The 22,145-nt window shown below is 45.5% G+C and overlaps 1 protein-coding gene across 3 annotated transcripts in view; it reads right to left on the reverse strand.

Moving 5' to 3' along the window:
- SERTAD4 (SERTA domain containing 4) overlaps positions 1-20,388 on the reverse strand; it is a 28,940-nt gene extending 8,552 nt beyond the window's left edge. Inside the window, exons 1-3 of one of the 3 annotated variants that reach the window (XM_033144839.1) lie at positions 20,127-20,388; positions 4,534-4,789; positions 545-660 (exon numbers count right to left, since the gene is read on the reverse strand). In XM_033144839.1, the coding sequence (XP_033000730.1) occupies positions 545-660; positions 4,534-4,774 (357 nt within the window). In that variant the 5' untranslated portion in view covers positions 4,775-4,789; positions 20,127-20,388. Of the gene's footprint in view, positions 1-544; positions 661-4,533; positions 4,790-5,042; positions 5,104-5,490; positions 5,652-20,126 lie in introns of those variants that run through there. The other 2 variants (XM_033144838.1, XM_033144840.1) reach the window with 2 other exon arrangements.
- Positions 20,389-22,145: the final 1,757 nt, after the last annotated feature.

Consider the following 22,145-nt stretch of genomic DNA (forward strand, 5'->3'; position numbering starts at 1 on the left):
TGTGCTCCAAGACTCATTGGGTATACAGTCATACCTTGGAAGTCGAACAGAATCCATTCCAGAAGTCCGTTCGACTTCCAAAACATTCGGAAACCAAGGTGTGGCTTCCAATTGTCAGCAGGAAGCTCCTGCAGCCAATCAGAAGCTGTGTCAGATGTTCGGGTTCCAAAGAACGTTCACAAACTGGAACACACACTTCTGGGATAGCGGCGTTTGGGAGCCAAAACGTTCGACTCTCAAGACATTCATCATCCAAGATACGACTGTATAAGCATTCAGGGTGCCTATATCTGATTGTCATAAGAAAGCAAAAGTGACAGCTATTCCATTCACCATACTAAGATGAGTGCAAGTGGAGAAAAAGCAAATACAGATATTTTTTAATAAACAAAACAGGAACTGAAATATGGACGTAACCTGGGTGGAGTATTTTCAGATACAAGCAGTGGAACACAGTAGGGTTGATTGCTAGCTAGGATCTACATGTATGCTGCGTTAGGCTTCAAGGCAGATGGCGTCCTAAAGATTCCTCTCTGAAACTTACTTTAGGTGTACAGCTGCTGAGTGGGGGGTGGATGTCCTCTTCTTCCACATATTTCCTTTTAAAGTACGTGATCTTGGATGTTGTTACAGGATTTGAAATTCCTCTGTGGTGAGATCCTGTGAGAAAATAAATAGCATGTAGCAATCTGTCTGAGGTCCCCCCACTCCAAAAAAAGTAGAAGAAAAACCTTATCCGTTTCTTCCCCAGTGCATCAGAACTCTACTACATATTTCTTTATATGCTTATATAGCATTAACAAAACAGAAATTTAGTTTAATAATAGTTTTTGTGAGAAAATGCTGTAGGCAATGAAGGGTTGTGCTGCTGCAAGACCGTTTAGGAAACAAGTCTGTTTATTTAAGCACAGTTGTCACATGAGCTTAAGCACCCTCTGCATATTTGACTTCAAGGAAACATTCATTCTGGCTGTTCAAGCCATTTGAAAAACTGCAACGTTCACGGCTACACTCTGTAGTAGTTTGAGGAATTAGACAGGGCTGATTAAGTTTAATGCATTGTTGGTAGTAAGTATTAGTTGCTGAAGATTTATAAGTTTGGCTTAACTTTCTTGGAAAAGGCTAAGACAACTCTCCAAATTATTGGGAAGGGGGATTATTAATTGATGTAGTTAAGTGGGCTGCTACCTGTGAAAATTAATGCCACGTTAATCATGAATTTGATTTTAATAGCTAAAGTGCCAGAGCTTTTTTAGTGTCCCCCCACACACACAAAATCAGTTCTTAACAACAGTATACTTGCATCACCCTCCTCTGGCAAGAAAAAAAAATGCTGGCCTCATGGGAAGACAAATCCAATTTGTAATTTATTTATCAAATAAGCATAATTTGCTGTAATAACCAACTTGGGATGATGCCCTTTAAGCCCAATAGAAAGGAAGTTATTTGGAACAGGTAGCCAAAAATGTAATTACTTTGAGCTCTTTTGAGACCAATGGATACTGTAATCTAGCCTGGGTCACAATACTCCAATCAAACCATATGCTACCATTGAGAGTGAAATTTTAATTACTGCCTAGCACTTAATATGGCCACCTGTTTGGGGTTTATTGCATTTTCCTCCTAGTGTTAATTTCAACCTCCAATAATTGATGCACAAGACAAACCGGGTGGCATCTAGTTTCCTTTGCAGCAGAGCACACCCAAGTCTACATGTGGCATGCTACCGGTAGTTAGTTAGTTAGTTAGTTAAAAAATACTGTACTGACAGTTAGCCAACAAGCTCATGCAATGGCTGCAGGCAAAACATAAAAACATTTAACCAACCACCAGTATTGAAAACTAGCTAGTCTACAGTTACTGTTATCAATTTAGAATTTTAATCTTAACCTCCCCCCCAAAAAAGGGGGCTTTTCCTCAAATATATTTAGAATCAGGCCTTTTCAGATAGCCAAAGAATGACATTTCAAAGCAAAGCAGACTAAGGCTGGATACACACCATATATTAAAAGTGCACACACACTAAGAATCCTGGAAACTATAGTATGTTAAGGGTGCTGGGAATTGCAGCTCTGTGAGGGGTAAATTACAGTTCTCGGGATCCTTTCAAGGGGGGGTGTGTGCTTTAACTGTATGGTGCCTATGCAGGCTCAATGTCTCTAAACACACTGAAGAAAACACAATTTGCCCTTCCACATCTATAGGTACTTGTAAGTAAGGCCTAGCAGAGTGTTTCTCAAACTTGAGTCTCCAGCTGTTGTTGGACTACAGCTCCCATCACCCCTAACCTGCTAGCTAGGGATGATGGGAGTTGTAGTCCAACAATAGTTGGAGACTCAAGTCTGAGAAACACTAGCCTAGCATATCCAAGTTTAGATGATCCGGTTTAGATGATCATTCTAAACCATGGCTAAGTGATCAGGAATGGTCACTTTGGGTAACTTTGGGCTCATGCACTCCCCTCTCCTTTCAACCTTCTTTGTACAGTATTCAAGAGGTGGTGCCTTAAAAGCTTCCACTTGTATTTCATAACTATCCACAGCTCCATGTTACGTCAGCATCTGGGGAGTTTTAAGTTTAAGCAGAATTATTCAACAAAACTGGATCTGTCCGATCCTGATTTGTTTTAAGTAACTTTGGCTAGAATAAACCACAATTCCACGAGCAGTTCCATACTTCTCTTGTTGTGTGCATAAGAAGAGAAAGAGAGGGGAGGGTGCTTATCTAGACCAACTTCTGACAACTGGGTGGGGCTGATGAGGGTTGTAGTCCAAAACCTCTGGAGGGCACCACGTTAGCAAAGGCTGGTCCTGACCATGGGACCATGATTTATTCAAATCTTCCTATAAATCATAGCATTGTCCCTGAAATCCACAAAGTTTTGCCCTGAACTCAGATTGCAGATAGGACATGTTGTGGAAACCTAGGGCCTACATGTTATATTAATTGTGCGGCTTGCAGGAGTATGGGGGGTGGCAATTTAATCCTAGGTATGTAGGAGCAGGGAGTGGATTTTCATGTGCATCAATGGGCACTTTTTTCTATGTCTATTTGTAGTGAAGGGGATTCCCCCCCCCCAGTATTGCACTTGGGGAGAAAAAGGTTAGACCTCCCCTGCCCTGTGCACTGTGGCCCCAGTGGAAATCACCCGCAAGCCATGCCTAGGGTCTACATTTTTTAAATATATACAGGTATATTGACAGCCACCCAATTGACATAATGTGTAAGGCCTTCAGCTATGTGGGAAGGATACTCTGTGTGCACTAAGAGACTGCAAATACAGAAGACTGGTTCTTAGATGCATGATGAGGTAGTAAAATCATCTCTAGACCGTATCATTTCAGACTGCAGGTAGGAGCTCTTGTGATTAAGTTCTTGTCCATTCGCCACTCCCAGGGGCCGAAAAATAAAGTCCTACCAAAAAGAGGCATGTCAGGGAGAGCAATGGCCTACATTGATCTGAATGGCACCCCAGATTATCTACCTGGAGTGTCTCTCTCTCGCTCGCTCTCTCTCTCTCTCTCTCTCTCTCTCTGTGTGTGTGTGTGTGTGTGTGTGTGTGTGTTACCTTGTATAGAGGAACATCAATCATGTTAATTCCTACCCCTAGCCTGAAGTAGCATCATCTAGACGCAGATTTGTTGCTTCATCTTCTGTCTGTGAGGACTATGCCCCAAAGACGCTCTTTTGTCTTTATTATTCCCTCTTATGCTCTGGGACTCCTCTGTACCACCAAAAGCAGGCTCTGGGATTTGGTGAGTCCCTTTGATTTTTTTTCTTTTCAAAGCCAGCCACTACAAAGCATCTATTTCCTCTGGTTTGAGTCAGGGCACCTTCAGTCTTTGTCCCACACTTATCTCCCGCACTGGAGGGGCTCAGAGTGAGATCGTAACACCTGCAAAAGTGCATTGGAGCGGGTGGTGCAAAACTAGCCTCCCCAGGTAACTAAAACGCTAATCCTTAAGGCAGTTCTAAGTGGCTGGAAAAGATTCCTGCACAGCTGCTTTTGCCCTGACACTTCTCCTTACAGAGCAGAGCAGCAGGAGCAGCCCTGATAACTGAACAAAGCCTTCAAGTGTCCTTCTTGTGTACCAGAGGCTGGGGAGGAGGACAACAACAATGGGAGGTTCTTGTCTTCACACCTGGCTACCAGCTTTCCAGGAACATCTTGTTTGCCCCTGCTGGAAAGAGGATACTGGACAAGGTGGGCATTTGGGCCCTTATTCAGCACAGGATTCATCTGAAGCTCACTGGGTGACCTTGAGCCCTCAGTCCCTCTTAACCTGACCTACCTCGCGGGGTTGTTATGAGGATAACATGGCGCACGCTCAGGGGGGAGGCCATATGTTACCCATATCTCTTTCGAGTAAGCATCCAATGATGATTACTTACTTACACACACACACACACACACACACACACACCCCACTGTTTTTTTAGAGAAAGAAGCCGAGACGGTGGTTTGATGCTGATGCAACCGACTGCAAGCCCTGCCTTGGCGCGGAGTCTCCCATCCCTAAGCCACCTCCTTACCTGGCGCCGGGGGCTGCCCAGCCGCTGCCCTGCTGTCGTTGCTCGGCGGCGGCAGCGGCTGCGCTTGGCCCGGGTTGCTGCTGCTGCTGCTGCTGCTGCTGGCGGTGGCAGCGGTGGCTGCATCCGAGGCGGGGCTGCTCTTGCTGCAACAGCGCGACTCCCACAGCGGCTGGAACTCGGCGGCTCCTTCGGAGGAGACAATGGGCTCGCAGAAGCTGCTCAGGGGCAGCACCAGAGTCATCGCGGCACCTCCGATCTGCAAGCGGAGACAAAGGTAGAGCGCGACCCGTCAGGTCAGGCAGGCAGGCAGGCAGGCAAGCAGCCGCCCGCCCCTTGCCCTGCCCTGCCCTGCCTTGCCCGAGCGGCAGCGGAATCAGCGGCCATTGCGTGCCTTCGCCCCGCAGTCAGCCTGGCATCTCGCTTCGGCTGCTGCTCCTGCCGCTGCCACCGAGGGATCCTGTCTCTCTCTCTCTCTCCCCACCCCAGCCTCTTGCTTTGCCATTTCTCACCCGGGTTTTGCCCTCTCGCACTCGCGCTCCAGCTTTCACGCGCTCGGGAGCATTCTCCCTTCGCCTTCCTTGTCTTCACTTGGCACGGATTCTGTCTCGCACTCCCATCTGCCCTGGGACCACACACGCTCCTGCTGAAGAAGCCGGGGGGGGGGGAGAGCACCAGACCCAAGAGCTGACCTTCCCTGAGCGCACCTCTCCAAACGCACTTGGTTGGAAGTAAGTGCCGCTGATTCCGGGGGTCCTTACTTCCAGGTAAGTGAGCTCTGAGCACCGCCGCAGCCCCTTCCACTCAGAAAGGCAAGTCTTCTCCCCACCCCTCCCCGCCGCCTCTTGTTTGCTTGCTTGCTGACTGGCTGCCCCCCAAATCCCTTCGCCGCTGATCTCTGCGCTCCGGCTCAGTGGCGATCCCCAGTTCCTTTCCTGAAAGAAGAAAGTGCCAACAAACCGATCCGAGGGATGCTCGCAGATTGCCAGACGATCACTTTATTCTCTCCGCATACTCTGCCGGTCTCACTCGCGCAAACACAGCGACCTCGCCAACGACATTGCATGCATGTGTTTCTTATGTGTGGCAGGCAGGCAGGCAGGCTCGCTTTTCTTTTTTCTTTTTTTCCTTCCTTTATTTCCCCCCCTTTCTTTCCCCACTCCTCCTACTCCTCCTCCCTTCTTTTTTCCTTCCCCAAGCGAAACAGAGCGAGACTCTTAGGTAGTTGTTTCCACCAGCCCCGATTGGGCTGAACTGGATCTGCCTCCAGTCAAAACACGGAGATTAAGACAGAAAATTGGCTCCGGTTTCAAGCCGTGAGTTGCAGTCCCACAGGAGCCAAGCACAACATCAGTGGAGCAAGTAGAATATTAAACAGGAGCAGGGACTCCGGGGCCGGAGCCAGGCTGTGTGAGCTCTCCATCCAGTCCCATAGCAGCGAGAGAGGGAAAGAGGGAGAGAGAGAGAGAGAGAACTTTCTGAAAGAGGCAGGCAACCCGCATCACAATGCGCTTTCTACACGAATTCACCTACCCTTTGGCACAAAAGCCAGGCACCTCCCCCATCTTCCCCTGCGCTCTCCAAGAAACAAGAATTTTTGTTTTCTTTCCATATATTTCTCAAGTCAGGACCACTGCAGGAAGACAACAGGGTCCTCCAAATTCGGGGGGTGGGGGGGAAAGGAGGCAGAAGTTGGAAAGGAAATGGATAGCCAGCAGCATGTTACAAATTAAAGTCTGTCTGGACAAGATTGATGAAGCAGGAGGTCAAGACTTAGAACAAAAAGAAACAAGAAATATTCGAGACTGGTTGGACTCCAACCGTTGGAGAAGCCCCTTGCTATTTCAACTGAGTGAGAGGAGGGATTGCAGTTGCACATAGCGCTGGGGCCAAAAGTGAAGGACCACCTTTTTGAAATTCACAGATACAAACAGATCAAGCCTTGCAATATTTCCACCGGCTTCAGGATGAAAAATGTGAAAAGGCTTCTTAAGTGCTCCAGATTTAACAGCGGGGCTCCTTAACCTATTCTGTTGTCTAGCAGACTGCAAAATTGTCATTTATCCATGGATTCTGTTGCATAACTCTGCATTTGGAAGCTATACATCTGAAATATATTCCTTTCTTTCTTAGGGAAGTCCATCCTCACTCAAACTACCCCCAGCAAATTAGTCACAGTTAAGCCCCTTTGAAATTGATGGGGCTTAAGCTACTTACCACTAACTTGATCCACACTGATTTCAATAGGACTTAAGTACAGTGGTACCTCAGGTTACATACGCTTCAGGTTACATACTCCGCTAACCCAGAAATAACGCTTCAGGTTAAGAACTTTGCTTCAGGATAGGAACAGAAATCGTGCTCTGGTGGCACAGTGGCAGCGGGAGGCCCCATCAGCTAAAGTGGTGCTTCAGGTTAAGAACAGTTTCAGGTTAAGAACAGACCTCCGGAACGAATTAAGTACGTAACCAGAAGTACCACTGTATCACTAAATTGGACTACAAGAAGATCAAACCTATCCATTCTTAAGGAAATCAGGCCTGAGTGCTCACTGGAAGGACAGATCCTGAAGCTGAGGCTCCAATACTTTGGCCACCACATGAGAAGAGAAGACTCCCTGGAAAAGACCCTGATGTTGGGAAAGATGGAGGGCACAAGGAGAAGGGGATGACAGAGGACAAGATGGTTGGACAGTGTTCTCAAAACTACCAACATGAGTCTGACCAAACTGTGGGAGGCAGTGGGAGACAGGAGTGCCTGGCATGCTCTGGTCCATGGGGTCATGAAGAGTCAGACATGACTAAACAACAACAACAAATCACTAAATTTCCTGCAAGTGAGATCCACATGTTTTGGGGTTTACTATTTGTCTTACGTAATTTTTAAATAAAGTCATACAAGGGAGCAAATTCATTAATGGTGAAAACACAGGCACCCACATTTGAAGCTGCAGTATCTCCCCCACTGAACTGATTATTGCCATGTTACCCCATTTGTGAAGTGGCTAGATCCACACAAACTCCCTAAAACACTGCTGTTTAATGCAAAGGTTTTTTTCATGATGAACAGTCTTCAAAGCTGACTAGAGTACATCCATTTTGGTAGAGTAAAAGCAGTATAGCTTTTCAAACACAAACCACAGAATTATAGAACTGTAGAGTTGGAAGGGACCATGAGGATCATCTAGTCCAACCCCATGGCAATGCAGGAATCTTTCACCCAATTTGAGGCTTGAACCCACAACCCTGAGATTAAGAGTCTCATGCTCTACTAACTGAGCTATAGTGAACATCATAAAGAAGAGTGGAGTCCAGATGGATAAATGCATAGAAACCTATTTTACTTCATACATGCATTGCCCTTGCTACATCAGGCCTAATAAAGATCTTATGACTTGCATTACAGCTCTCTAGCACGAAAGGCACGGATGGCGGTGTGGTCTAAACCACTGAGGCTCTTGGGCTTGCCGATTATAAGGTCAGCAGTTCAAATCCAAGTTACGGGCTGACAGCCTAGCAGTTTGAAAGCATACCAGCACAAGTGGATAAATAGGTACTGCTGCGGCGGGAAGGCAAATGGTGTTTCCATGTGCTCTGGCACTCGTCACGGTGTTCCATGCACCAGAAACGGTTCAGTCATGCTGGCCACATGACCCAGCAAAGCTGTCCCTTGGCCTGAAAGTAGAGATGAGCGCTACATCCCATCGTTTAATTTGATTGGCCTTAACCATCCAGGGGTTCTTTACCTTTTTTACCTCTCAAGCACAAACATTTTGTAGGCAACATGCTGAGAATCCATTCCTCTAAACTGTTTGATTGCTTCTGTAATTTGGCACATTCCTATGCATGAAGTAAGCCCTACTGAATTCAATGGGACTTCTTCCCAGTAAATGTGCATGGTACTGCAGCCTTAGTGAGGAGGTGAAAGAGAAACATTATGAAAGATTGCAAAAGGTAGTATTCAGAAATACCGGGGGTGGGTGTTACAATAACTTTTTGCATACAGTAGCTTTTTGCACACATAGATTAATCCAAAACAGTGGAGAGTTTCAGAATCTATACATGTTGGAACACCTCTGCTGCTCCAATGCTTCCGGCTTTTTAGTTCTTTGCTAAGTAAACACTGAGAAATCTTCAGTGCCAAACTTTTGTTCAATTTGTTACATTTATCTTCGTTGTAATTTTTTTTGCAGTCTGCAGGTTGTTGTCACATATCAATTTGCTGTTGTGCACACTGTCCCACTTTATTATACTAACTTACACAGAGTGCCATGTTGTTCCTAAGGAAGAGTTTTCAGAAGCCAGCATGGACTACTTAAATTTCTACTAGGTAGAAAATTCACATCGCAATCTATGCATGCTCACTCATAAGCAAGCAAGGCCTTTTCATTTCACTGGGACTTCCTCCCAATTAAGGGTACATAATGTTGTGCATCTAAGAAACCAATTCTTATTTCCAGGAGTGTCTACAACCACTACTGATTTCATACACAAAAACCACCACCAGAAAATATTATTTTAATTGTCCATTGCTAAAGGCTGCTGCATGAACAAATGCAGAAGATTGAGACTAGATTCCCAGGGCAACTCCATACCTTTTTCTAACCTGTCTTCTGAGCAGTGAAACAGCAGCAGCTATTTTGCATGGCTGATTAGCAAAAACCCCAACTTAACATACCTCAGTTGCACTGCACAAATTCTCTTGCTTTGTTTGGCTAGTGCGAGAAAGGGAGAGGTCCCAGCGACTGTCCATATATCAGCTATTCCAAAAAGCTTTTCAGCAACAAGTGCTGGCGTGCCAAACCAGTAAGAAGAACCTGATCTTAGATCCTTATGTCAAACTTACCTAAAAAATAAGCCTGCAAGGGGTTTTGCCCAGGAAACAGGGCAGAGCTGGATGGCCCAGTGCCGTTTGCAAATATACTGCAATTTTGGCAGTGCAAGTCGCTGCTTGCACCATTCAAGTTACCAAGGTGTCATGGAATCAGAAGGCAACCTGAACCACCATATTACGTACAACACATTTAATACATTATTGCAAATAAGTCTTCTCAAGACTGTGCCTGGTGGATCAAATACTATATTTATAAAATAATTGTAGAAAAGTGTCATGATTTGTTAAACCCCACACAGAACCCTTCTGGATCAGATGAAGGGCTTACTTAGTCCAAGACCAGTTTCCCACAATGGTCCACCAGATATTTCCAGGAAGCAGAACTTAAACTAAGAAATTGACCAGATTATAGAATCTAAGAGTTGGAAGGTATTGTGGGGGGTCATGTAGTCCAACCCCTGCAATGCAGGAATATTTCTGCTCAATTTGAGGCTCAAACCCACGACCCTCAGATTAAGAGTCTCACTGTGCTGGCCCCAAGGGTTTGTCCATGAAGCGAGGTCCAAGTCCAGTCCTGGGTCTAGGGGTCCAAAGGAGGTCAATCCGGCGGGGAGCAAGGCAGGGAGCAGGTCAAGGTCCAAGGCAGGTTCAGGCACAAGGTTGCAGGTTGAGCACACGCTTGCAACTAAGTTGCTCACGCAACTTGGGCTGGGTCTGGCTGGCTTTTATCTGGCCCTATGCTTAGGGCGGTCCCGATCCTCTGGAGACTCGCCTCTCCTCCGGGCCTGGAGGCGAGCACTCCTCCTGCAGACACTTAACTCCCTTCGCCTCTCTGCCCTGAGCCTCTGTAGCTCAGGAGAGGCTGGTGGGTTACTGGACCCAGGGGATGCCTCAGCTTCCTCTGAAGAGGCTGGGAGTGGAGCACCTGCAGGCAATGGGTCCTCCCTCCCATCAGGAGCCAGAGCAGACTCTGCTGATGCCTGCACCTGGGGATCCAGCACAGGTGGGGATCCTTCAGGCTCAAGCCCTGGCCCCGGCTCAGCTGGTTCTGGAGGCGGGGAATCCTGTGCAGGCTGGGATCCCTCAGGTTCAGCATCAGAGTCTGACTCCCAGGCCATCACACTCACTCTCTACCAACTAAGCTATAGAGATGTTTTTCAGTCATAACCTTCACAGTAATTATTATATACTGCCAAAACATCTATTATTATGATTAAGTGTATTTGAACACAGCACCTGTATATTGAGAAAGTAAAGGGGTGCATTGAAATATACTGCTGGGCAGCTGGGGTGCAGCTTTTTCCTCTTAGCCATGCCTAGGGACAATCACAGTCCACATACTTTGCTCTGTAGAATTCAGCAGACACCTTTGAAGACTAAGACAATCCCTTCATCTGCCAATCAGTGGCCCACATTCTGTCTCTTGTTGGAATGCAGCATGGGATCAAATTTTAGGCTTTTAGGCATGTGACAAAGAAAGAGAACAATGGAAGCTACTTATTGCACCTAAATATTTCCATTAGTGTGTCGTATAGAAAGTTGTTATACGACATCAGCTCCATAGTTCTTGACATTTAGTTATTTACTGGTAATGCACCCCTATCCTCTTTTGTAATGAAAGTGAGTGCACTACATATTTTCTGCAAAGAAGTGTAACATAAAGCCTTGATTTGTGGCCAGATCCATGCTTCAAAATCTGTTTGCAAAGCTTTGTGTGGTATAGAAACCAGGCCATTTTTATTTTTTATTAAATCCAGCTCTTAATCCTTAGGCTACCACAGATTTTCCTTGTTGCCAGCCGAATGCATGCATTAAGAGGACACCCTGAGGCACCCAAAGCAGCCTGAAGGTTAAAATGTCAGACTCCTATTGCATTTATGCAGCTCTACTCAGTAAGAGGCTACTGTGCAGTGCTACACTGTTCCATTTGCTCACTATTCCTTCAGCAACTACTCCATTTTCACTCACTATTCCTTTGGAGTCATTATGATGCTAATGAGAGAACTGTAATGATGCCATTCACAATGTCAATGAAAAAGGGGTCTTTATGCATTTCCAGAATGCCACTAAAACAGAAGTTAAATTTAAAATGCTTGTTACAATAATGCTGCAAATCTGACTAAAATCCCTAAAGGCCAAAAAGGTAAAGGTGGAAGCAATGCTTGGTACTGGTAGGGCCTCATTAGTTACCCTATATTCTGTGGAAACAGCATGTGGTATTACTAATTCTGAAACTCTTTTGATTTCTTAGTTGTATGAATCCATTATGCTTACCTGTGCTTATAAGAAAATGCAATGGGATTTACATAGCTGGGTGGAAGAATATTTATTTGTAACAGTTTGACAGTTCTAGTCATTATTTTATTTTATTTTATTTTATATTTTATTTTAAATTTTTAATCTTCCTCCCAGCCCACTAGGACCCTAAAGCCAGCTGCAGACTCAACTGCATTAAAATACGATCAACAAAACATAATGGCGATGCATCATTTTATTAGGTGACATACAGTTGGGTACCATGTGAAATAGTGTCTTCACAAAATAAGAAGCTGGTAAGAGAAAGGCAGAGGTGGACAGCATTCGAAACTCCCATTGTTCTAGATGCATTTTGTGACAGGGAATTTCATTAGCGCAAGCAGTTTCTGAGTTCTGGGCACCTAAGATTTCAGAATAAAACTGAAGAGTGGAAGGAAAAGAGGCCCCTTTTCTGCCTCCCCACTTCCAACTACTCTCTGAAGAGTGGAGAAGAGAACTAGACCATGTGAAAAATGAGCATAATATTTTAGCGTCAGTTCATTCATTTTCAGCTTTGTATTCTTGTTATTTAAAAAGGCAGGCCTAGACATTCCGTTGTTGCGTCCGTAATCTAGGTTTAAGGTGCCATTCAGCTCCTAGCTTTCATATCTCAGTTTCTAACACTGAGGATGGATTATAACCTTACTCATCCAAGTGGTCTGGAAACGATCCACAATGTCTGGATAATTAGAAATGTGGGTTTGTGGGATTAGTCACTGAATAATCAAGGATACTTGTGTTGAATTCAGAAAACTATGCATTACTATGGATATGTCAAGAGCACCAGTAGGTGGGTTTTGTTTTTGTTTTTTAGCAGGGAGGGTCTTCTCAATTCATTTAGAGTTGGGGGGTTGGGTATCACATCTACACCATATATTTAAAATACATGGCTTCCCCCCAGAGAATCCTGGGAATAGTATTTTATCCCCCACAGAGCTATAATTCCAAGCATTCTTAACTACAGTTCCTTGTATTCTTTGAGAGGAGGAGAAGAAGAAGAGTTTAGATTTGATATCCCGCTTTATCACTACCCGAAGAAGTCTCAAAGCGGCTAACATTCTCCTTTCCCTTCCTTCCCTTCCTCCCCCACAACAAACACTCTGTGAGGTGAGTGGGGCTGAGAGACTTCAAAGAAGTGTGACTAGCCCAAGCTCACCCAGCAGCTGCATGTGGAGGAGTGGAGACGCGAACCCGGTTCCCCAGATTACGAGTCTACCGCTCTTAACCACTACACCACACTGGCTCTAAGCATGTGGTGCAGATGTAACCTCTCTCATTTTTTGCATGTTTACAGTATACATCATGTCTAATGAGGAGCACCATAAGGTACAAAACTATGGTGCTGCACAATACGGTACATTCTGCAGCAATGGGAAAATGTATCTATCTATGTGCCTTTGTCCATCTATAAGGGGGCACTCCAGACTGCCAGTTAAATTGACACAGGGCCTGTACTTAATAGATTCAAACTGAAGCTAGTTACTAGTAGGCACTTCAGCCTTCTGTTTTAGGCATAAAGGAAAGGAGACAATTGTGTCGCATCACCCAGTCCACCAGACACACGCTTACACACTCTAGCACCCTAAAGACTAGCAGAATTTATTATGGCATCCTTGCATGTGGTAAAGTTGGCTTTTATCCAAAAAATATATACCGGGCATTTGCCATAATAAATTTGTTAGTCTTTAAAGTGTCACAAGAGTCCTTACACATGCCATTTAAGAACAAACTCCAGCGATGCTTATATCTTACACATTAGTTTGTTCCTGGTACCTTGATTCCCTTTTAGCCGGTACTTGAGCTCACTTTCCTGGGTTGCCGTTTGTACTTATGCACCACTGTACCATCACAATGGAAGAAGCAGTGTTTCATGAAACTATTTACAGTCTGTATGAAATCCAAGAACCCTGGTACTGTATTATTATATTTCCTCCTGAATTCAGGCACTTTGGGCATGGTGTGGCATCTACTACGAATAATAAAAAGACATGATCAATGTGGCTATTCGTTGCAGGAAACTGCTTTCAGGCAAGGGTTTTACTTGATCTCACATCCAATATATTATGCAATTCAACATGAATGTAGAATTTTGCATTGATTTCAGAACCACACCTTCTGAGAATCTCATATTTTGTTTTGTTTTTTGAATCTGCCATTTATATCTTTGGAGATAGGCTGAAGAAAGTGTGGTCAATGTGTGGTTCATTGTCAGAAGAAGCCAATGAGGAAGTTCTGTGCCCCAAATCCTCTTCCCAGACACAGTCCAGAAGCCTATTCAGGAGAATTAACAAGATCAAACTTTGCCTGTACTCCTGGCATAGATTAGCCACCAGAGAGACCAAGGCTGTTTTGATGAAGAATGTGGGCCCAAAGCCAGACTGAAATGGATCCAGATAATCAGTCTCATCTGAGTGCCTGGATTGTATGGCAACTCGAGCACATTGCCCAAGAAAAGATTTGCTAACAGCCAAAAGTCACTCAAGTCCTTGGGATCCAAGGCAGGGGTATTTAGAAGTGGTCTCACCACTAACCACTTCAAAATAGCCAGGTAACCCCCTCTTTCAAGGAGACACAAGTCATTAATTACCTCCTAGACTTGGCCAGTGATCTCTCCTGCTACATGTTAGTTAGCTGTGGTCTAAACCACTAAGCCTCTTGGGCTTGCCGATCAGAAGATCAGCAGTTCGAATCCCTGCAACGGGCTGAGATCCCGTTGCTCTGTCCCAGCTCCTGCCAACCTAGCAGTTTGAAAAGCACATCAGTGCAAGTAGAAAAATAAGTACCACTGTGGCGGGAAGGTAAACAGTGTCTCTGTGCACTCTGGCTTCTGTCACAGTATTTCGTTGTGCCAGAAGCAGTTTAGTCATGCTGGCCACATGACCCGGAAAGCAGTCTGTGGACAAATGACAGCTGCCTTGGCCTGAAAGCCACAACCCCATAGTCTCCTTTGACTGGACTTAACCGTCCAAGGGTCCTTTACATTTTTTTAGCTAGTCAGTAAGGGAAAGGTTGAGAACACAGGTGATTGGCCAAGCACCCCCCCCCCCATCTTCAGGCCTAAACAATAAATTCATCCAACAAATCAGGACTATACACTGTACTGGAGATGTCCATAGGATGGATTACAGAAAAGTAGCATCCAACTCAAGATGAACATGAGCAGCTTTTACCTTTGAAGTCACAGAGGGACCACTTACATCACTTTGCAATACAAAGTGGAAAAAGCCCTGAACCACTTGGAAAACTCAACTGGGTGGCACTGCAATGGAGGCTGAAAGGTGTTGCTTCTTGGCTTTCATCATCACCATAGAACAAGCTCCAAAATGAGCTCCTACCTGTGTTTTTTCAGGCTCCAGTTCAAATTTTCTGTCACTGGCATTCGAGCCACCTCCACCCCAAACTGCTTTGTAATAAATAATAAATTGGGATAAATAAATCAGGAAGATGAACAGTCTCTGTTCAATGGGAGAGATTGCTTAGGAAAGATTGTGTCAATTGCCAGGGTCACCTCTATATCCCACAGAGAGAGTTAGGCTTTGACAGTACCAGCCATGCTAACTGGAAACTCCCTGGTGGTTTTAAGTAATTGATCTGAATCCATCAATCTCTGGGGGTAGACCCTAATAGGTTTATCCATGTATAAGAGAATGGTCAGCAGGAAGTGAACTGACAATTACATCTTCCATTTTCAGATCACCAATCTTCCCTAACCAGTTGAGAACACTGTGTCTAGAGTGTCACCCACAAGAAACATTAAGCCAATGACACATTAGGACACCCCCATGGTTGTTGAGTGGCAGTAACAAAAGCATGGTGGAGGGGGGAATAGTGGATATGAAATGTTTGTCAAATCCTTGTGTTTACAATAGTTATAAAACAATAATAAAAAAATTGCAGGTTGCCTCTCCAAGTGCATTTTGTCGTACGAGAAAGGTGGGAAATTATAAGCTTTAGGTATAGTATTATTACACACTAGCCCAAGTTTTAAAAAGTGAGAGGTGACTTGATTGTCTAGGTAGGCCAGCCTGAAGAAGAGCAAGTTCACCCCTTAGTTAGTTTAAAGGCAGATGGCCCAATAGGAAGCAATAAAAGAACAAAGAGATGGGAGAAATGGTAAAGTGAAAGACTAGAGAAAGCAAAGTGAATGTAGACATATGTGAAAGATAAGTTACACAGGTTCTTTAGTTCTCCCATGTCAGTGCTGATCTGACTGGCAACATAATTATTACTCAATTCATTCCTGTTAAGTACTACTCTGAAAATGTAGATAACGACTGGATTACACTTGTATTATGTTCCATAACCAGAATGAGGGTTAAAATCTAGTTCGAACATTGAATTACCAATCTAGTTGCCAACAGCTTCATGCTTCAATATCCTGGAGAAAAAAATAAACTACTGATCTTCTAAAGAAGTCCAGTGTGTCATTGTCGTCGTCCCGTCCCCCCAACAGCTGTTCATTTCCCCCACCCACCCCCAAAAAAGAAATACAAACAATTCACTGGTTCCGTTTATGGTTTTAGTGCAAGAAAAAATATGAAGCCAGTGAGTGAGCTGTATGAGCATATAAACCTCTCCGGAAGAGAAGTGTTTAACGCCATCTTTCACTATTTATGAAATTATGTTACTTAATATTTTAAATTTACAAGTACTGTGCTAGCATTCATTCAGATAAAGCAGCTAAGCTTTTTTTCAAAAACAACAACAACAACAACAACAACAACAACAACAACAACAACAAACACATTTCTGGCTAAATATTGTTCTATTTTAAATATATGCATATCTCAGATTCCCTACCCCCCCTCACCCCATATATGAGGTGCATATGCATTATATGAGTTCAGCCAATGATGCTTTTACCTTCAGTGTTCTCCAGGTTCAAATACAAGCCCTTACATATTTTTTTTTCTGGATATGAAAGGAACTGGATCTGAGGGGTCACACATGTGAAACATACACTACTACTTTTTCATCTTATACCATAGATGCCTTGAAACCACTTTCTTGAGGCTATCATTTTGTTTCACTGAGAAAACAAATCATTCTGGGGTGTTTTTTTGGTTCTTTTTTAAAAAAAGAACCTGCATTTTGTGTTTCTAGTTTTCCAAAGTATGGCCTCAGGATCTCATTACTACTCTTCTGAGATCCCTAGAAACAGCTGTTTTAAATATCTTGATTTCCTGCACTTTCTTTTTTAAATGTTGGGGGGTTAATTAAGTGATAATTAAGCAATGGGCTGTACTAATTGGCATCACTCCCATTCAGTTTTCTTAGAAACTACCATTAGGAAAAGATATAACATCAGTAATCATACGAAATAGATTTGGTGTGTGTGTGTGTGTGTGTGTGTGTGTGTTTTACATCAGGAAAGAGAGGCATGGCAAGCATTAAGCAGATTGCTCTTAATAAATCACTCTAGTTTTCAATACAACATTGGTATCTAGTATCCACTTCCTTGCTGAAGGTGGAAAAGAAAGGTCACCTCTTTATGATAGTTTGGAGTATAAATTAATTTACATTATGAAGATTTTTGCAAATGCATTGTATCTAGGAAGCTGGGCTCCAGTTGATTTATGGTATGATGAGATATTAGCCAAGAACCTGTCAGTACTTTGAGAACAGTAAGTTGCTTATATATATCTAACACTGTTAACTAAGCCTCAAGTGCTGACTGCCTCACTTTAACGGCCATACTAATGGCAATGCTGATGTTTTTTTAGATTCAGTATGTTCTTTTGAGTTCAGATTTTTAAAAGCATTCTGTTCACCACTTACGTGTTCTTGGATTAATTTTTGAGCAGATAATCCTACACCCTCCCCTCACCTCTACACTTCATGGACCCAAAATTGCATGGATGACTAATCTTCATGTAACATTATCACGTGGAAGTATTCAAGCAATGTGCTTCCTGTAAAAAGTCTATAAAAAACACGGAACATTAATGTGGGAAACAGTCCTAAGATAACCTAACCTGCAAAACAATTGCATATCAAGTGGGAGAAAAGTTCTAGCTGTTATATGGTGCATCTTAAGTTTTCACATCGCTGTAATTACCGGTAATATGCATTGTTATTGTGCTGGAATGGTATAAAATTGGGTCAAGGAACTCTGAGTGGGTTGACAAAGCAAACCACTCCTCTTAACAAAGACCTCTAAAATCACAAGATGGTTCTCTTGATTCTTTAATTATTCTTTTAAAAAGAACTACCAATTAAGGTTGCCTTTCCAACTGACTCTGAACCCTAATGCAGCAGTACACAAATGTCACTGGTACAATAAATTAGATGTTTTATGGGTTAATTACATTGCCGCCTTCTCTTCTGTCCACTGAATAATGCAAACAAAACCAAAATAAGTGTTTTGAAGCAAAAAGCAAGTTGTCTTCACTGTAGCCTGTGCTACTTTCCATGAAGTTTAAGAGCTATTATTATACTTTTACAAGAATCCTTCTAAGGGAAATAAACACCAAAGGTAGGATTCCAAGGAAATGACTCACAAATATTGGCAACAGGCTTCCAAAATTGAATCCAGTCTTTGCAAAATTCTGCAGCAGCTCACTAACCCTTCCTAGTTCAAATTAGGCACTGCAAATGAAAATAGGAGCTGCTGAAGTGACTTTTTAATGTTCCCACTTCTGTATTTCCCCACCCTCCAACTCCCCACCTCAGGGGCTTTGCTTAAGTTGCCGTTTTTGAGCTCCAAGTTGGGAATTTTTTTAATGATTGAGTCATTGTGGCAACCGGGGAAAATGGGAATCGTTTATCTTCCTGTGCTGAGGCACTGCAGCAAAATATTGCCGATAAACACCTCCACAAATTGGCAAGGACGAAAGGGGGACAGGGGAGGGGGCTCAAGTAAAAAAACCAGGTTAGCACCCACAACCCTTGCATAGCTACGCATGGGATGAATTAAGGAAAGTGATGCTTCCGAGTTTTCTTCCGCTCCTTATTTATTTACATGGCACCGTATTGGAGATCCTTGCATTAGAGGAGGAGAAAACGGGGAAGGGTTCGGGCAGCTGATGCAGTCCACATTTTTGCAAGTGGACCAAATGAGCTCAGCGCCTTTCGCCTCTGGTACGCTGCCTTGTTTGTTTTTCCGTCGTCTGCTTCAGAAATCCGCCTCTGAATGCAAACATCCAGCCCACCCCCTTGGCGCGTTTGCATTGGCCAGCTATTCCCCCCTATGGGTTTCCTGCACAAACGGCACATTCCAGCTGCAGATTTCTACCAGACCACCATTCCCCACACCTGGCCACGACTGTTAGTGTTACCCACCCCCAAAACCCCATTGAAGGCTGTGGACGCGCACACACCCAACTGCATTCGAGAGTTTTACCCAGTACGTAAAATGGGTTCGCCTCCATACATCCCTGCTGGAGGAATTAAGTTGTGGTGTTGGTGTGTGTCCACACGAGCATCGGGGAGGCAAGATACACGTGTATCTTAATCATCATCACCACACACACACAAACCCCTCTAGCCATGAGAGGCTCTGCCAGCCAGTCACAGAGAGCCTGAGGGGAGCAACTCCTCGGCAGCTCTCCGCCCCCCCCCCAAGGGATCCTGCTCATTGTATCCGCCCTGGAGCATAAAGAGCCATCAGGAGGAGGATGCTTCAAGGGAGGGCTGGCGAAGGGGCGCCTTGTCATTACAACTCAAGTGGCCCGGTTATTTATAACCCCGCGGAAAGAGTCGGGAGCTTCTCCCTAATGGAGAGCTTGGCACGGCGCGCGCGCGCTCTGGCAAAGGAGGGAGAGAGGGCGGGAGGCGGGAGGGAGCGGCGAGGGCAGAGGAGGAGAGCGGCTGGTTTCCCGCTACTTTCACCCTTCCTCAAAAGACGAGAGGTTGCCAGCTCCCGCCGCCTCCACCACCATCACCCCCTTCTCCCCCTCATCCCCGGGCAGAAGCTGGGGAAGAGGTCGCCACGGCGCTGGCTGCAGGAAAGGGGCAGCTCGCCTCCCAAGGTGGAGACCCCACAAAAACACACGCCGGTCACCACAACCTCCCCCCACCCTGCCGCCCCACCTTCCCCTCAGGAAAAGGGCGCCAGAGCCACAGCAGTTGCGTCATGTCCCTGCTTCAGTCGGTCACTTTTGAGCCTCGGCTTATTCCTGCTCCCCTTCCTCAAGCGGCTTGGAGGGTCTCCATCTCCCTCTCTCTCCCCCTTTCTCTCACACACAGCCTTCCCCGCCTCAGCTGCCGCCTCCTCCTCCTCCTCCTCCATCTCCTTCCCCCCTGTCCAAGGCAGCGCCTGAAGAGCCATCCCTGTGCTGGGAGAGAGAGCGCCAGCGCCGCCGAAGCGAAAGCGGAGCCCATCTCGGGGGCGCCCTTTTAACCCTGGGCAGCAGCAGCAGCAGCGTCCCCCGCCGCCCCAGCCCCTTCCCCCCCCCTCGTCAGACGCGCTTCGGGGGCCACGCCGGCAGCTTCAACCCTCGACCCAGACCGCAACACCTTCTCCTTACCCCGCGGCTCTTTGCGTGGCTTGGAAGCAGCGGCTGCGGCTGCGCTTGCCTCGCTCCACGTCCCGCCGGCGGCCTCTCTCAGGCTTTGCCCTCAGTGCCCGCTGCTGCTCCTGAGGGTGCGAGGGCTGCCTCCTCCCTCCCGCCCTCGCTATAGTGTGTGCAGGCGGCTGTTGTGGTGGATGATAATGAAGAGAGAGAGAGAGAGAGAGGCTCGCTCCCAAAGCGAAGGGGCGCGTGAAACCAGTCAGTCCTGTTTTCTGCACATTCATGCCCCCCTGAATGAATAGTAAAAGATTATGTGTGTGTGTGTAAACGCTTATACTGTACAGTATGTGTGTGTGTGTGCGCGCGCGCGCGCGTATATCTATATTATGTGCTCTCCTCAGGATGCCCCCAGGGTTAGAAGAGGAATAGGAAAGACGCGAGAGAGGCGCTGGAACTGGCTGGCTGGCTAAGCAAAGCGGAGAGAGAGAGTGAGGGAACATTTCTCCCCCTCAAGAAAATCTTTAACAAAAATTCTGTAATATAAAACCCTCTTTCTCTCTCTCGCCTTCCTCCGCTCCGTGTCCAGCTAAGGCGAAAGGGCAGCCACCTTTCCCTCCCCCACCCCACGCCACCGCCCCTCAGGTTAAGACCCCCTCAGTCAGCCTCTGTCGCCCCCTTTTCTCGCTGAATGGCTCCTCCTGCCACATACGGGCTGAGGGCTTAATTTGCTCTCTCCTCAAGGAGGCCATTGTTGTTTAGGGGGAGAGCCTCGCGTTTCCCGCCCTGCCGCCCTTTCATCCTCCCCGAGCCAGCGCGCCATTGATAGGAAACAGATGAGGGGCTCCTGCGAGGCCAGGCAGGAGGAGGCCAGGTGCCGCGATCTGGAGGAGGAGAGCTCGAGGCTGCCGTTGCGTCTGCCTGTGAGGCAGCAGGAGACCTTTCAACGCCAGATGCTGAGGGAGACACCTTCATGCCCTGCTTTGTGCCTCGTGGCGGCTTCCTGCAAAATTGCCACTGCTCCCTGCTGGAGACTGGGCATTGGGTTAGGCAGGCGGTAGAAGAAGGACGGCGTCTGGTCCAACCCAACGTGGGTCCTTTTGGTTTTCTGGCGGGAAGGCGACTAGGTAGGGCTGCATTATTATCAGAAAGTGGTCCGCCCATTATAGCAAGCTAGGGTGAAGGGCAACTGGTGAAGTTCACTCTGGTTATTTATAGGGTGAACTTCACAGATTGCCTGCTGTTTAATTGCCGTCGTTGATACATGCTGCATCTATAATGAACGCACCACGAGGCAGACAAAATGTGCTCCGAGTCTGAGGGATCTACAGGCATTTCCCCGCAGTGTAGGTTGTGCTAATTTAAATTCTTATCCTAGGGGCTTTGGGCAGGTTAAAACATATTTCAAGCCAAAACCGTTCCGTTGCAAAAAAAATATGGAAGATCAACAAATCTCCAAAATATTCGGCCCCCAAAGGAAGGTTTTACTAGGGTTTGTGCAGTGAACTGTTCTGCAACTGAACTGTTTGATTTCTGAGCTACCTTTGTTTTCTCAAGTCTAAATCATCCAGGAGTCCACAAAACAAGAAGCATGAAGCACTGCAGCTAATACAATAGTGATTATGACCCGCATACTATTTATTTAATTACTTTAAACCAGTGTTTCCCAAACTTGGGTCTCCAGCTGTTTTAGACTACAGTCCCCATCATCCCTGACCACTGGTCTTGCTAGCTATGGATGATGGGAGTTGAAGTCCAAAAACAGGTGGAGATCCAAGTTTGGGAAACACTGATTTAAATCAAAGAGTAAATTATATGAAAATTGTGAACTGCCCTGAGATCTTCTAATGAAAGGTGGTGTATAAATTTAATTTGATGATGATGATGATAATATCACAATCCCATTACAAAAAGCTGTAGATTAGCACATTAAGGATTCCTGCACATTAAGGATTAGGAGTCATTTTCTTAGATGCATTGAACTATGATAGCATTAGACATATCATAACATCATGCAACAGAGTAGGTGAGTTTTCA

Source organism: Lacerta agilis, chromosome 3 (genome assembly GCF_009819535.1).
Source record: "Lacerta agilis isolate rLacAgi1 chromosome 3, rLacAgi1.pri, whole genome shotgun sequence".
In the NCBI taxonomy this organism is placed as follows: Eukaryota; Metazoa; Chordata; class Lepidosauria; order Squamata; family Lacertidae; genus Lacerta; species Lacerta agilis.